General features: G+C 30.7%; 2 protein-coding genes across 2 annotated transcripts; one reads left to right on the top strand and one right to left on the bottom strand.

Moving 5' to 3' along the window:
* The first annotated feature begins 346 nt into the window (after window positions 1-346).
* LOC111895160 (aspartate aminotransferase, chloroplastic) lies at window positions 347-4,294 on the top strand. Its single transcript, XM_023891260.3, has 12 exons — window positions 347-506; window positions 1,498-1,569; window positions 1,654-1,731; window positions 1,809-2,003; window positions 2,239-2,277; window positions 2,374-2,463; window positions 2,550-2,658; window positions 2,748-2,857; window positions 2,952-3,095; window positions 3,241-3,407; window positions 3,627-3,891; window positions 3,974-4,294. Exons 2-12 carry the CDS (start codon window positions 1,498-1,500, stop codon window positions 4,103-4,105), a joined length of 1,401 nt encoding a protein of 466 aa, XP_023747028.1. The 5' UTR covers window positions 347-506; the 3' UTR covers window positions 4,106-4,294.
* Window positions 4,295-5,504: 1,210 nt separating this feature from the next.
* Window positions 5,505-8,542, bottom strand: LOC111895217 (probable receptor-like protein kinase At1g80640). Its single transcript, XM_023891319.3, has 10 exons — window positions 8,122-8,542; window positions 7,809-7,976; window positions 7,486-7,733; window positions 7,269-7,401; window positions 7,095-7,158; window positions 6,908-7,004; window positions 6,680-6,779; window positions 6,160-6,278; window positions 5,966-6,055; window positions 5,505-5,865 (listed from the first exon to the last, which is right to left on the bottom strand). The coding sequence occupies exons 1-10, from the start codon at window positions 8,279-8,281 to the stop codon at window positions 5,722-5,724; spliced, it is 1,323 nt and encodes a 440-aa protein (XP_023747087.1). The 5' UTR covers window positions 8,282-8,542; the 3' UTR covers window positions 5,505-5,721.
* Between the last annotated feature and the right edge of the window lie 4,087 nt (window positions 8,543-12,629).

Below are 12,629 nucleotides of genomic sequence, written 5' to 3' on the forward strand. Positions count from 1 at the left end.
TATGTTCCGCTTCTGCTTTCCCGGTTAGTTCGAAGTTAAACTTTTTGAATCGAAACGAACAGATGACACAACGTTCCGAGTTCAGGTCTTCTTTCTATGCCCCAACTGGAGAAACTCTGATTCATTTCTCTAAAAGTGAATGAATAAATAAGATAAGATTGGAGATGAATGGGAGAAAAATGAAAAATGAAAAATAGAAAATAAAAATGAGTTAGATGCTGTAAAATATCTATATTACTTTTTTATTTGCCAAATACTATACAGTATTTTATTAAAATGATAAAAGAAAACATTAAGTATTTAATATTTTTGTAATTATTTAAAAAGAAAATCACTAATGAGCCGATATCTTGAAGCTATATCACATAAATAGGCAAATGAAGGAGATACCATTACAAACTAGTTCAGAGTCGTGACTCTCGATTGCATCGCTCACCCACTCTTCTTCATCATCGCCATAGTCGAATCACTCATTCTCTCTGCATCCGAACATAAGAAGCAATCAGGCAAGCTCTCCCTCTTATGCATAGATCATATATGTCTTCTGTATGCATCGCTTACTTGTAAATGTGTCAGTGATTCTGATTCTTCTGTGGTTTATCCGATTGCCAAGGGTTTGCATATTCTTGTTCCATTTAACTAATTCCCGATCATGATTATTTCTTCATTTTTCTTTCTGATTTAATGTCATCCTCAACACAATAATTTGTCTGGTTGAAATCATGGAAAACTTCTCTCTCTATAAAACGATTCGAACTAAATAGTCTTCAAGAGATCGCTATCGTCATGCTTTGGTTTATTCGTTTTAGATTATAGATTCCCGTATTTTGAGTTGATAACTTTGGTTATAGTATTTAATTTTGTGTCTTTCATTGTTGTTAATAGTGAGATTGTATCTGGAACATGCATCGGTAGTTGTAAGGTACAAGCATCCGATGCGTTGTTAGTTTCTACAACACTACAGTGTAGCATCTTAGTGATGGTTGTGATTATAAGAACTAATTGTGTTTAACATTCTTCTTCCATATCTATACATATGTTTGTGCTTGTATTACTTGATCTGAAATAATGTTAGTTTGATGGTTAGACATGATGCAAATTTTGCTTCTACTTTTTAAACTGAAATTGGTTTGAAAGATAATGAAAATAATTAGAAAAAAATTGAACAGAACATATATGAAAAACTCCAAAAGCTGCGGAAAAAACCACAGGCCTCCAGAGAGAAAAATCTACTATATGATAAATTGTGACAATCACATAATCTCTCAAGCCACCCCCAAATTACACCCATACTCTCCAAAGTTTTGACTAACACTTTTATACATGAAAAACTCCTCCAAAAGCAGCAAAAAACCACAGGCCTCTAGAGAGAAAAATCTACTATATGATAAATTGTGATAATCACATAGTCTCTCAAGCCACCCCCAAATTACACTCATACTCTCCAAAGTTTTGAGTAACACTTTTTTACACTCTAAAACAATCTATTTATTTCAGATGGCTTCGACGTTCCTTTCCCTCCCCTCAGTTTCTCCATCTGCAGCACAGTCAGTGCAAGACAAGTGCAAGGTATTGTTGATTGGTTATTTTTTTTCTCTGTGTATCAAAAACTCGATAAAAAAACAATAAAAGACCATTTTATTGTTTGATTAGGACAAAATGAAGTCTGGAAATGCTTTCAAAAGTGCTTTCTTTGGGAAAGACAAACAACCCCTCTCTGTGAAAACAAAGGTATATTGTTGTATATTTATCTCTCATGGTTATATATTTGTCTGATATTTATATTTATCTGTATATCGTGTTTGCAGTCTCATGGGCGTATTACAATGGCTGTTGCTGTTAAAGCTTCACGCTTTGATAACATAACAATGGCTCCCCCAGATCCAATTCTTGGAGTTTCTGAAGCATTCAAAGCTGACACAAATGAGTTGAAACTTAATCTTGGTGTTGGAGCATATCGTACAGAAGAACTTCAGCCCTATGTTCTTAAAGTTGTCAGAAAGGTAATATATGATATGATAAATTATGACAATCACATAGTCTTTTAAGAGTTAAGCCACCCCCAAATTACACCTACATTATCCAAAGTTTTTGACTAGCACTTTTTTACACTCTAAAACAAGAGAAGAAAAGGCAATATATGATAAATTACGACAATCACATAGTCTCTCATGTATTCACATGTGATGTTCATTTTTTTCCTTTTTGGAATGTTTTAAATGTGTAACTGTGTTGTAGGCTGAGAATCTTATGCTGGAAAGGGGAGAAAACAAGGAGGTATTTTACTACTTTTTTATGTCTAAAACAAATTTAACAATTGGAATTTGTGTTTTCTTTTTAACATTTTTATTTCATTTGATTTATTACATGCAGTATCTTCCTATTGAAGGATTGGCTGCATTCAACAAAGCAACAGCTGAGTTGTTGTTTGGAGCAGATAATCCAGTTCTTCATGAACAAAGAGTATGATTTAATATTTATTTTTAAAATAAAATAATTTAAGGTTCATGTTAAAATATAACTTTTTTTTATATATATGTAAAATGCAGGTTGCTACTATACAAGGTCTCTCAGGCACTGGCTCTCTTAGAATTGCTGCAGCATTAATTGAGCGATACTTTCCCGGAGCAAAAATTCTAATATCATCTCCAACTTGGGGTGAAAATTCTAAATTTTATAAATTTTAAATCTTTTCTAACTACATTATTATTTATTAATTTGTGTAAAAAAAAAAAATTAACTTTCAGGTAATCACAAGAATATTTTCAACGATGCTCGGGTCCCATGGTCAGAGTACCGATACTACGATCCAAAAACAGTCGGTCTAGATTTTGATGGAATGATTGAGGACATAAAGGTAATTTCAAGTTTCAACTACTCTATCTTCAAACGAATAATAAATGTTTACTTTGGATTTTGGAAATAAAAAAAAATTAAATTTATAAATTCAGGCAGCTCCGGAAGGATCCTTTGTGCTTCTTCATGGCTGTGCTCACAACCCAACAGGCATCGATCCAACACCTCAACAATGGGAGAAAATTGCTGATGTCATTCAAGAAAAAAACCATTTTCCATTTTTCGATGTTGCTTATCAGGTTTGAATCTTTAAAAGTCATAACAAACAATATGTTTGAACGACTAAATTTCATTTCTTCAAGCCAACCAAACATGATCAATTCCATTCCTTTAAGATTCCATTCCATCATATCAGACAGACCCTTAATTTTAATTTTTTTACAGGGATTCGCCAGTGGAAGCCTTGATGAAGACGCCTCTTCTGTGCGATTATTTGCAGCCCGTGGAATGGAGCTTTTAGTTGCACAATCATACAGTAAAAATCTCGGTCTTTATGCCGAAAGAGTTGGAGCTATAAATGTCCTTTGCTCATCACCCGATGCAGCTATAAGGTATTTAACTCATTAAATAAAAGGCCAAAATGCACAAAGTATCAACGTAATATACACCTTTTATCAATATAGACAATATACTTTATTTTCTACCCATAATATATTTGCAGTTGTATAGTAATGCTTATATTTTTTTACCAATAAAATCCATCTTTGAAAATGAGATTACTATATGATATTATTTTTTTGTATATACTTTTGATAAATAATTGTTTGTAGGGTGAAGAGCCAGATGAAGAGAATCGCGAGGCCAATGTACTCAAATCCACCTGTACATGGGGCCCGCATTGTGGCGAATGTTGTTGGAAATCCTGATTTTTTCAACGAATGGAAAGATGAAATGGAAATGATGGCTGGAAGGATTAAGAGTGTGAGACAAAAGCTATATAATAATCTCTCTTCAAAGGATAAAACTGGAAAAGATTGGTCTTTTGTTCTTAAGCAAATTGGGATGTTTTCTTTTACTGGTCTTAATAAAGCACAGGTAATGTACTAGTACAACTACCAATGCGTTAAGTACTACTACACTTTTTTTTTTTTGAGTTATTATTTGATTTTTTTTGTAGAGTGATAATATGACGGATAAATGGCATATTTATATGACGAAAGATGGAAGAATATCATTGGCTGGTTTATCTGCTGCAAAGTGTGAGTATCTTGCGGATGCTATTATTGATTCGTATCATAATGTGAGTTAGAAAATGGTGAGTATAAAGTTGGGGAGCATTTATTAATAATCAGAGGGAGGTGAGGGTTGTTTTTGTAATTTTGCAGAAATGTTGTAATAATGGTTTAACTTTGTATTGTGAGAAGACCCTTTCGAAGTTATATATTGAAGTCATGTTTCTTCCCCTGGGGAAGAGGCATGGGTTGGACCTTATCGAACATTTTCAATGGCAACAATTTGAATTTGTTTGTCAGACTAGCTGAAAAACTAACTTTTGTATGATGAATTAGTTGGTAATTGATAAACTTGATGATAAAGTGTGTTTTGCAAACTAGCTTTTGCTTAACAAGCTAGCTAGTAATCGATATAGTAATGGTGTTTGGTAAAATTAGCTGATAAGCAAGATGATAAATGTAAAATTATATTTAATGATATTTTGATATATAAGATTATAAGGGTATATGTGTAAAACTTGTGGAAATACCTCATAAGCTTAGCAATAAGCTATATCAAATTTTTTTTTTTAAAAGCTAGGTTGTAAATAACTTTACAGATCTCATTAAATATTATTTGTAATAAACTTAAAAATATATTATAATAAATAAAAACAATTTCTGTTATTTGTCATTCTCTCATGTATTAATGACATGTTATTTTATGGTAATTTTAGATTAAATTATATTAATTTCAAATTGTAGATTTTTTTTCTATTTTGTTAAATTTCATATAATATATAAATATTATAAATATAATAATAAATATATATCAAATTTATTAATGTAATTTTCCTCGTAATTTTTAAAATTTTAAATTGATTCCAATTATTTTAATTGTTTATTTATTTAAATTTAAAAGAAAAATAAGCATTTCAATTTTAATAGTTAAATATATTTTTTTTCTTATAAATTCAAACTTTCTAAATTTTAGATCTTCATTTTTTTAATAAACTTATATAGTATATGGGTTTTATAATTGGTAAACTAATTTATACACGACAAACATAGTCCCTAGTTTATGATGAAGTTGATTAATTCAAATACATGCATATTAGTTTTTAATATTGGCTTAAATGTAGAATTAAAGTTGTATATTGCTATTAATCCAATAAATACCAATTTCAAAATATTGAAATGTGATTACCATTTTTTGAAGTCCATAGTAATATGTATACACCATTTAGCTGTATTTGTCATTAGCTCATTAGCTCAATTGACACTTATCTTTTCTTAACCTTTTTAGCTTTTTTTTCATTATCTTGTTACTAATTTATGATATTTATATCAAATTAGGTTGGATTGAGATCTTTTGTGACATACAACATGATACTATTTGATCAACCATTTTTCCCAACTACTTCTTATAATAATATGGACCCCATCAAATGTCATACCATTATATTATATCATCACACGTCGATTGCTAGCAAAAAATTAATAAATTTATTGTTTGTCAATTAATTAATCAAATTGTTTTGTCTTCATATTCTTGTCCCACGTCTACAATTAGTGCTCAAAATTTCCCAAAAAAAATAACACAACGGATATAATTACAAGAACACAAGTATGAGCTAAGAAAAAAAAAACATTTTTTAAATCTATTTCTTCTTCACTAGGTAAGAAAAGAAAACAAGGTTGTATTTTATCAGTATCATGTTACAACCGCAGTTTCAGCAACTCTCAGTGTCCCTCCAAGTTCAACAGGGACAAGAGGAACCAAAGAATGTAAAACATCGGTTATCAATGGACGGTAACTCGGTTCCGATTGAACACATAACACCGCCACCGCAGCCACCTAAACACCACCATATTTTCATTTTTTTTAGTTAACCATCATGCATTAATGACTTGTACTCTAGGAAAAAAGAGTTGTACCATACATGGTAATTACTTACTTGATAAAGGTGTTTAAGATCCATTTTATCTCTAATCACAGGATCTATCACACTTGGAAGCTTTGATCTGTCCATTAGTTGTGGCATAGCCTACAAATTCATCAAACCAAAAAAAAAATCCATTTCAATGATTTCATAACAATAAAAATAAAGTCAAATTCACAAAAATTAATTAAAAAAAAAAAGAAACTAACCCAAGTGACAATAGATTCGCACTTTGATGATGTTAATTTTTCAAGATGCCTTCTTCCGAGTAGAAGCTCCAAAAGTACAACTCCATATGCATAAACGTCACTTTTATCCGTCAATTTCCCTTGTAAAATTTTAAAAAAATTGATTAAAATGAAGCATGTTAAAATGGTCAAAAAGTATACTCAACTACTTATAATCTTATAAATCAAATTACGCTAAATTACAAATAAACCTTTATATTTTAGACAGTTTTGTAGTTTAACCACTTATACTAATTTTTTTTTCTAATTAGTTATCAAACCAAAAAATATTTTTTCAAATTAACCATTTTAACTTGTCATGTCACATAATGTCAGGTCAAAATGGTTAAATTGGAAAATGTATGAAACTGTTATCCTTTGATTGGAAAAAATAAAGTATTAGCCGCTCAAAATATTATAATTTTCCCATCAATTTATTCAAGAAATGTATTATTATTTCAATGATAATATAAATTTTATAATCATATTTAATCAATCATACCATCTAAAAGATATTCGGGAGCCACATAACCCAATGTCCCCGAAAGCTTAATGTTTTTGCTAGTAGCCCCTTCCATAACCGCAAGACCAAAATCCGAAAGCTTTACAACAAAATAACCAACAATTATTATAAAATTAAATATATATATATATATATATATATATATATATATATATTTAAACTTTATATATATACATATACACACACATTAAATTCAATTACTAGTACCTTGGCATTGAAGCTTGAATCCAAAAGTATATTAGATGATTTAAGATCTCTATGAATCACCGATGGTTTGCAACGTTCATGTAAATATTCCAAACCTCTAACAAAAAATAAAAATAAAAACCCGAAAATAAGTTTTTTTTTTTAAAAAAAAGATGATGTCATTAATATTAAGACATTAAAAGCTCACCTTGCTATATCTAGGGCAATTTTCATCCGGCAATGCCATGTTAAATTGGATCCACAAGAAGGCCCTATAAGTTATAACCATTTTTTTGCATTAAATTTTTGGTACAAAAAAGATACAAACTTTAATGTGTATTAGGTAAGATATATGATTGAAAAAGATCAAAAAGTCACTCACCATGTAATTGGGATTCTAAAGAACCATTTTGCATTAATTCATAAACAAGTAGCTTTGTTTCATCATGAACACAATATCCCAATAAAGTAATTATGTTTGGATGTTGAATTTTACTCAATATATCGATTTCTGTCTGCAAAACCCAGATCACAAATTCTGAAAAAAAGAATCTTTAACGTCATGAAGATGAAGATCTTTAATGGGTATTGAAAAAAACCTGGAATTCTTTGATTGAGTTTTGAGTTTTGTTGTCGAGTTTCTTGATAGCAACTAATAAGTTATCATTGAGTTGAGCTTTATAGACGCATCCGAATCCTCCTTCACCTATAATTTCACTTTCTTGAAAATTCTTTGTTGCTGATTGTAATATGTTGTAATCCATTGTAGTTACGGATGTCTTTTGGGTGTTGAAAGTGGTATTTGTTCTACCGATGAATGAAGTCAATGGAAGCCCTTTTAAAGAATCTACACAAAAAAAAGGTGAGAATTTGGAGAAATGTAGCAGGAAAGCTAGAAATCGATTGGAAATAATCATGTTACCTAATCTTCTGGAGTTGATTTTGGCTGATTTGTATAGTTTCTTTCTGCGGCATATCCACAAACAGGTTAAGGGCAATAAGACGATTCCTATCAGAGAAGATGCAGAAACGAGTCCTATAACAAGCTTTTTGTTTGAATTTTGGTGGATTTGGATATCCGTATGAGTTCCTGATAAAATTTGTCGAACTTAGCAACATAATCTTTGCTAAAGATTTAAAAAATTTCAAATTTCGAAGTAAATTGTTCGTAACCCTATAAAACAAAGCTCAGTGGAATCACATACAAATAAAAATGGATAAGAGAGAGAGAGTACCGGGAGGGAGATCCGCCATTGAAGAGATGGGAGCAGCAGCAGGTGAAGATTCATGAACAGAGATATCAGAAAGTAATATTAACCTGGTGGGTCTGGCATCAATGGTGGTAATTTGAAGATTCAAAATCAAATTAAACAGAAAACCCACCAAAATTTTCATACTTTTTCTTCGTAATTTGAATCGTTTACGGATCTTGTAAGGTGTACGTGTTGAAAAAACGAAGATTTGTTAGTGGGTAATGTGAGGATTTACAGAGAAGCAGCCATGGATGTGAAGAATTTTGTTGCAGAAAAGTTGTTAGTGACGAGGAGACAGTCTGCTGTGTAACTTTGTTCGATAGAATAAGATACTTAGAGAAAGGACAGGAGATACTTGAAAAAGAAAAAAAGAAGAAAGAAAGAAAGAAAAAGGGTAATAATGGGATAACTCCTTTCCCCAATTTCTTGATGATATTTACAAAATTTAATATAATGACAAAATATTATTAATAATAGTATATGATTAATATCTTTTCAATTAAATAAATTTTGTAAATACATATATTTTAAATGTGGTTGTCACTTATGGTTGGCCAATTCATTTGTTTATTATGCCATTTGGTTTAGAAAATATTCAAAATAATCCACGTTGTCTGATTAAATATAATATATAGATAATAAAAATAAATCTATTTATTTACTTTCATAGTAATAAATGATTTCATTCAGGATAATCAAAATGCAATAGTTCAATGAAAACATATATTAGCAAGGTTTATAAAATAAAAAAACCAAAAATTTATATAAATGTATTGTGAAACTGATAGATAAAATCGTGAAGTTTTTATGCATTAATAATATACAATATTTAATGACATATTTGTAACCATTAAAATATTGTAAAATAAACCACAAATTCAATAAGATTGCCATTATAATAGAATAATGATCAAAACCAAAAGAAGTTAATAACTTATTAAGCAAAATAGAAAATATGTCTAGTGCTTATTTTGTGTACATTGGGAAGTGATTGACAATAAAAGAATGGTTACATTTTGAAAAAGAGGAAAAGAATAAAAATATGAAAATGGATTTATTTTTTTTAAGACAATTGGTTATGTTTCACGGAAAATGAGAAAAAAAATCAAGTTTTTTTGACTCAAAAGTCATTATTTCACGAAAATGTAACAAAAGTTTTGCATTTCAAAACCTTTAAAAGTCCGACATCAAACTTCCAAAAGTACCATTTGGGGACAAAAAGTATGAAAAGAAAAAATTAACTTTTTAGAGAAACTAGAAAAGGAAACAATCCTTAAGATATTAGGTTGATCCAAAATTCGAAATAAAGAAAATATATAAGATGAACAAAAGGAATTTCAGATATAGGATTCACAATCTAAAGCTACGAAAATAATTATTTGATTTCTATGCAAAAATCAAATTTTAAAACATAAAAACCAGATTTTTATTTATTTATTTATGTATTTATTATTATTATTATTTGCAATATATGCATCATGTATTTGTAAGGAAGCAAAAGAAAGACACACGATCCATGTTACAAGAAAGAAAGCGACTCCATGGAATCCATATGTACACATGAAGTAAGTAAGTGTATTTATCATTTACTAAAAATAGAGAAACAGATTACGAAATATGATTAGAAAGTTGGAAGAAGTCACACACATACGATTTCTAAGTTGAACAAGGCAAGCAATTGTGTTTTGATTTATTACGTGGGAGAATGCTCGCTTGATGTTTCAATGGGAAAATGACACATACGATCTATGAACTTTTAGAGTTTACCCTTTTAGTCACTTAACTTTTTAAGTGGCTTTATGAGGGAACAAAGTGCGTTGCAACCTAGCAATTTAGTCCTTATTACTTATTATACTTGGTAACCATACCACATCATCCCAATTTGACACATCATTGATGACATGGCCAAATTGTATTTACGTCCAATGACCCAAACGACGTCGTTTTGGAATATGAAACGTAGAGGCCACGTTTGCATTGTCCCCCCTGCCTCCGTATAAAAGTTGAAGATTGTGCCCTAAAATGGCATAATTCGAAACCTGGTTACCTTAACTTCAATATCAATCGCCAAAAGCATGCCATTACGATCATCTCCAAATCATAGTTGGTCACCCAACTACAGTAGACACATGGCTGGAAATGTCTCCAACGGAGTCACCAATGAAGATATGGCGATCAATCTGATGTAGACACTGTTGGAGGTGTCGCTTGTGAGGGAAGAGATTGCAAACGACCTTCGTGAACTAAACCGCAACATCACTAGAGACTTGGACGCCCTAAACCATGAAGTCGATGATGTTAGGGCAGGTCAGCTCGATCTGTCTAACATGGTTGTTGATCTGAAGAAGCATTTGTGTTCACTACAACCGTCATATGTCAACATCGTCTTGGGTAAAAACAAGTGCAACAAAGTCAAATGGGTTGTTGGGGTTTTTGCTATTGTTGTTGTGGGGGTGTTAAAACTTCTTTCTAAAATTGGCATATATATATATATATATATATATATATATATATATATATATATATATATATATATATATATATATATATATTTGCGGCTGGGAATACTTATTTGATTGCCTCAACCAAACCCTGTATATGTACCAGGAATAGGTGAAGTAAGAAATGTAAATATTTATAATATTATGTTTAATATTTTAGAAACATACCTTGTGTTGATCATAAATTAAAACCAAACCACTTCCTTCATTCTAACACTGCAAATCTTCTAAAAGATTTTCAATGAACCATTTTCAATTCTCCTTGTTTTCCACAGATACAACTGCCCAAACAATTAGGAATATTCCATTGTTAGCATCCCTACCAACAACACAAAGCAACCCACCTTGACAAAAAAATTTCATGAAACAACCATCCAAGTTAATGATCCTTCTACACCCTCCCCTCCACCCCTCTTTGACTGCACCAAAGCATATGTAAATCTTGTTGAAGTACCATCATGCATTGCATCCACAAAAATTTTAACAGTAGATCCAGGATTTGATCTTTTGATCTCCTCACCGTAAGACCATATTCTAGCATAATTTTCTACACCCGTGCCTTCAGCTAAACTCAATGCATACTTCTTGGCTCTCCTACACTGAATCATACTCACAACAATGCCAAAAGTGGGTTTCACCTCATCTCTAAGTAATCTGGCACTCATCTTTTGATTGTTAAAATATTTTTGGGTAAAGTGGGTACCTATCCATTTATACGTGACAAGTGATCCAAATTTGAAATTCTTTGCACAATTATGGTCACTAATAAGAGACATGATTTGGAAAGACTTATCATCACTCACAACCGTCATTTCATTAGACATAAAAAGGTGTAAAAGTTACATTTTAAGGTTCACATCTTCTCTCTTTCATTTTCCGAAAGCGAGTAATAATATTTTTCAGTTTTTACATTCTCAAGTGCTTCCTTCTCTATACTACTAATTAAAACATTATTCACAAAATCGTCACCTATTTTGTTACGCTAATCAATTTTCAACAATTTCATTCAAGAAAAACACCGTTCAACGGTTGCGGTTGTGATGGGAAAAACCAAAATTAGTTTTAATAATCTATAAACCAAAGGAAAAGAGAGATGTTTCCCTGTTTCCACCAAAAAATGAGAGAGATCCGCAATTTCGTTCAAGTTGACAAATTTCTCATCATGGAGCAAAGAGTGATAATAGATATCAAGCTACCTATTAAGATGCACCCTTTCTGAATCGTCAAAACCATTTTTGTATATCTCGCTTAGCATCAACAACATTGCTTTATCAAAACTAGAAAATGAGTCACAAGGACTCAAAGCCGCCATGTTCTCTATTAGTTTCATGCCAACTTCACTAAAACGATCCCTAAATTCTTGAATTTGTATATCCAAAACTGTGTTAAAAATAACCACTTTAAAATGATGTTGATTATTCATATTGGTTCTACAAGTATGAATTGTAGCACGTAATCGAATTTCATTATTACTTTTCTCAAGTTTCGTTTGCTTATGAAGGGCTTCACTAATAGATTGGTTTTTTCTCAACAACAAATCACACTTTTATTGTGTCTTTTAGTGATAACCGAGATTGTAAAAATCATTTGATGGTACCTCGAAGGTCGACTTGGGTTAAGAGATTAGTCGGTCTTGGCGGAGATTAATCGGAGACCATAGATTATTAATAAAATATTAAAATTAATCAAAGATTAATATATCCTAAGAAAAACAAGTACTTTAAAATTAGAAAATAAGAAAATTTGTTATTTGAAAAATACAAAAATATGAACAATTTGGTATAATATTGGAAATTTTGGAGTAAAAAAAAGTTGTTTTTTTTGTTTTGTTTCTTTTTAATGACTTTTTTTTTGTTGACTGATGAATCCCAATTTTTCGTCAAGCACCTCTAATCCTAGTTAGTTGGAGAAAGCCAAACGACTAATATACGATTAATCCCGATTTCTGCAACCTTGATGATAAGTTTGAAAATTACCCATATGTTTTTG

Source organism: Lactuca sativa, chromosome 6 (genome assembly GCF_002870075.4).
Source record: "Lactuca sativa cultivar Salinas chromosome 6, Lsat_Salinas_v11, whole genome shotgun sequence".
Classification (NCBI taxonomy): Eukaryota; Viridiplantae; Streptophyta; class Magnoliopsida; order Asterales; family Asteraceae; genus Lactuca; species Lactuca sativa.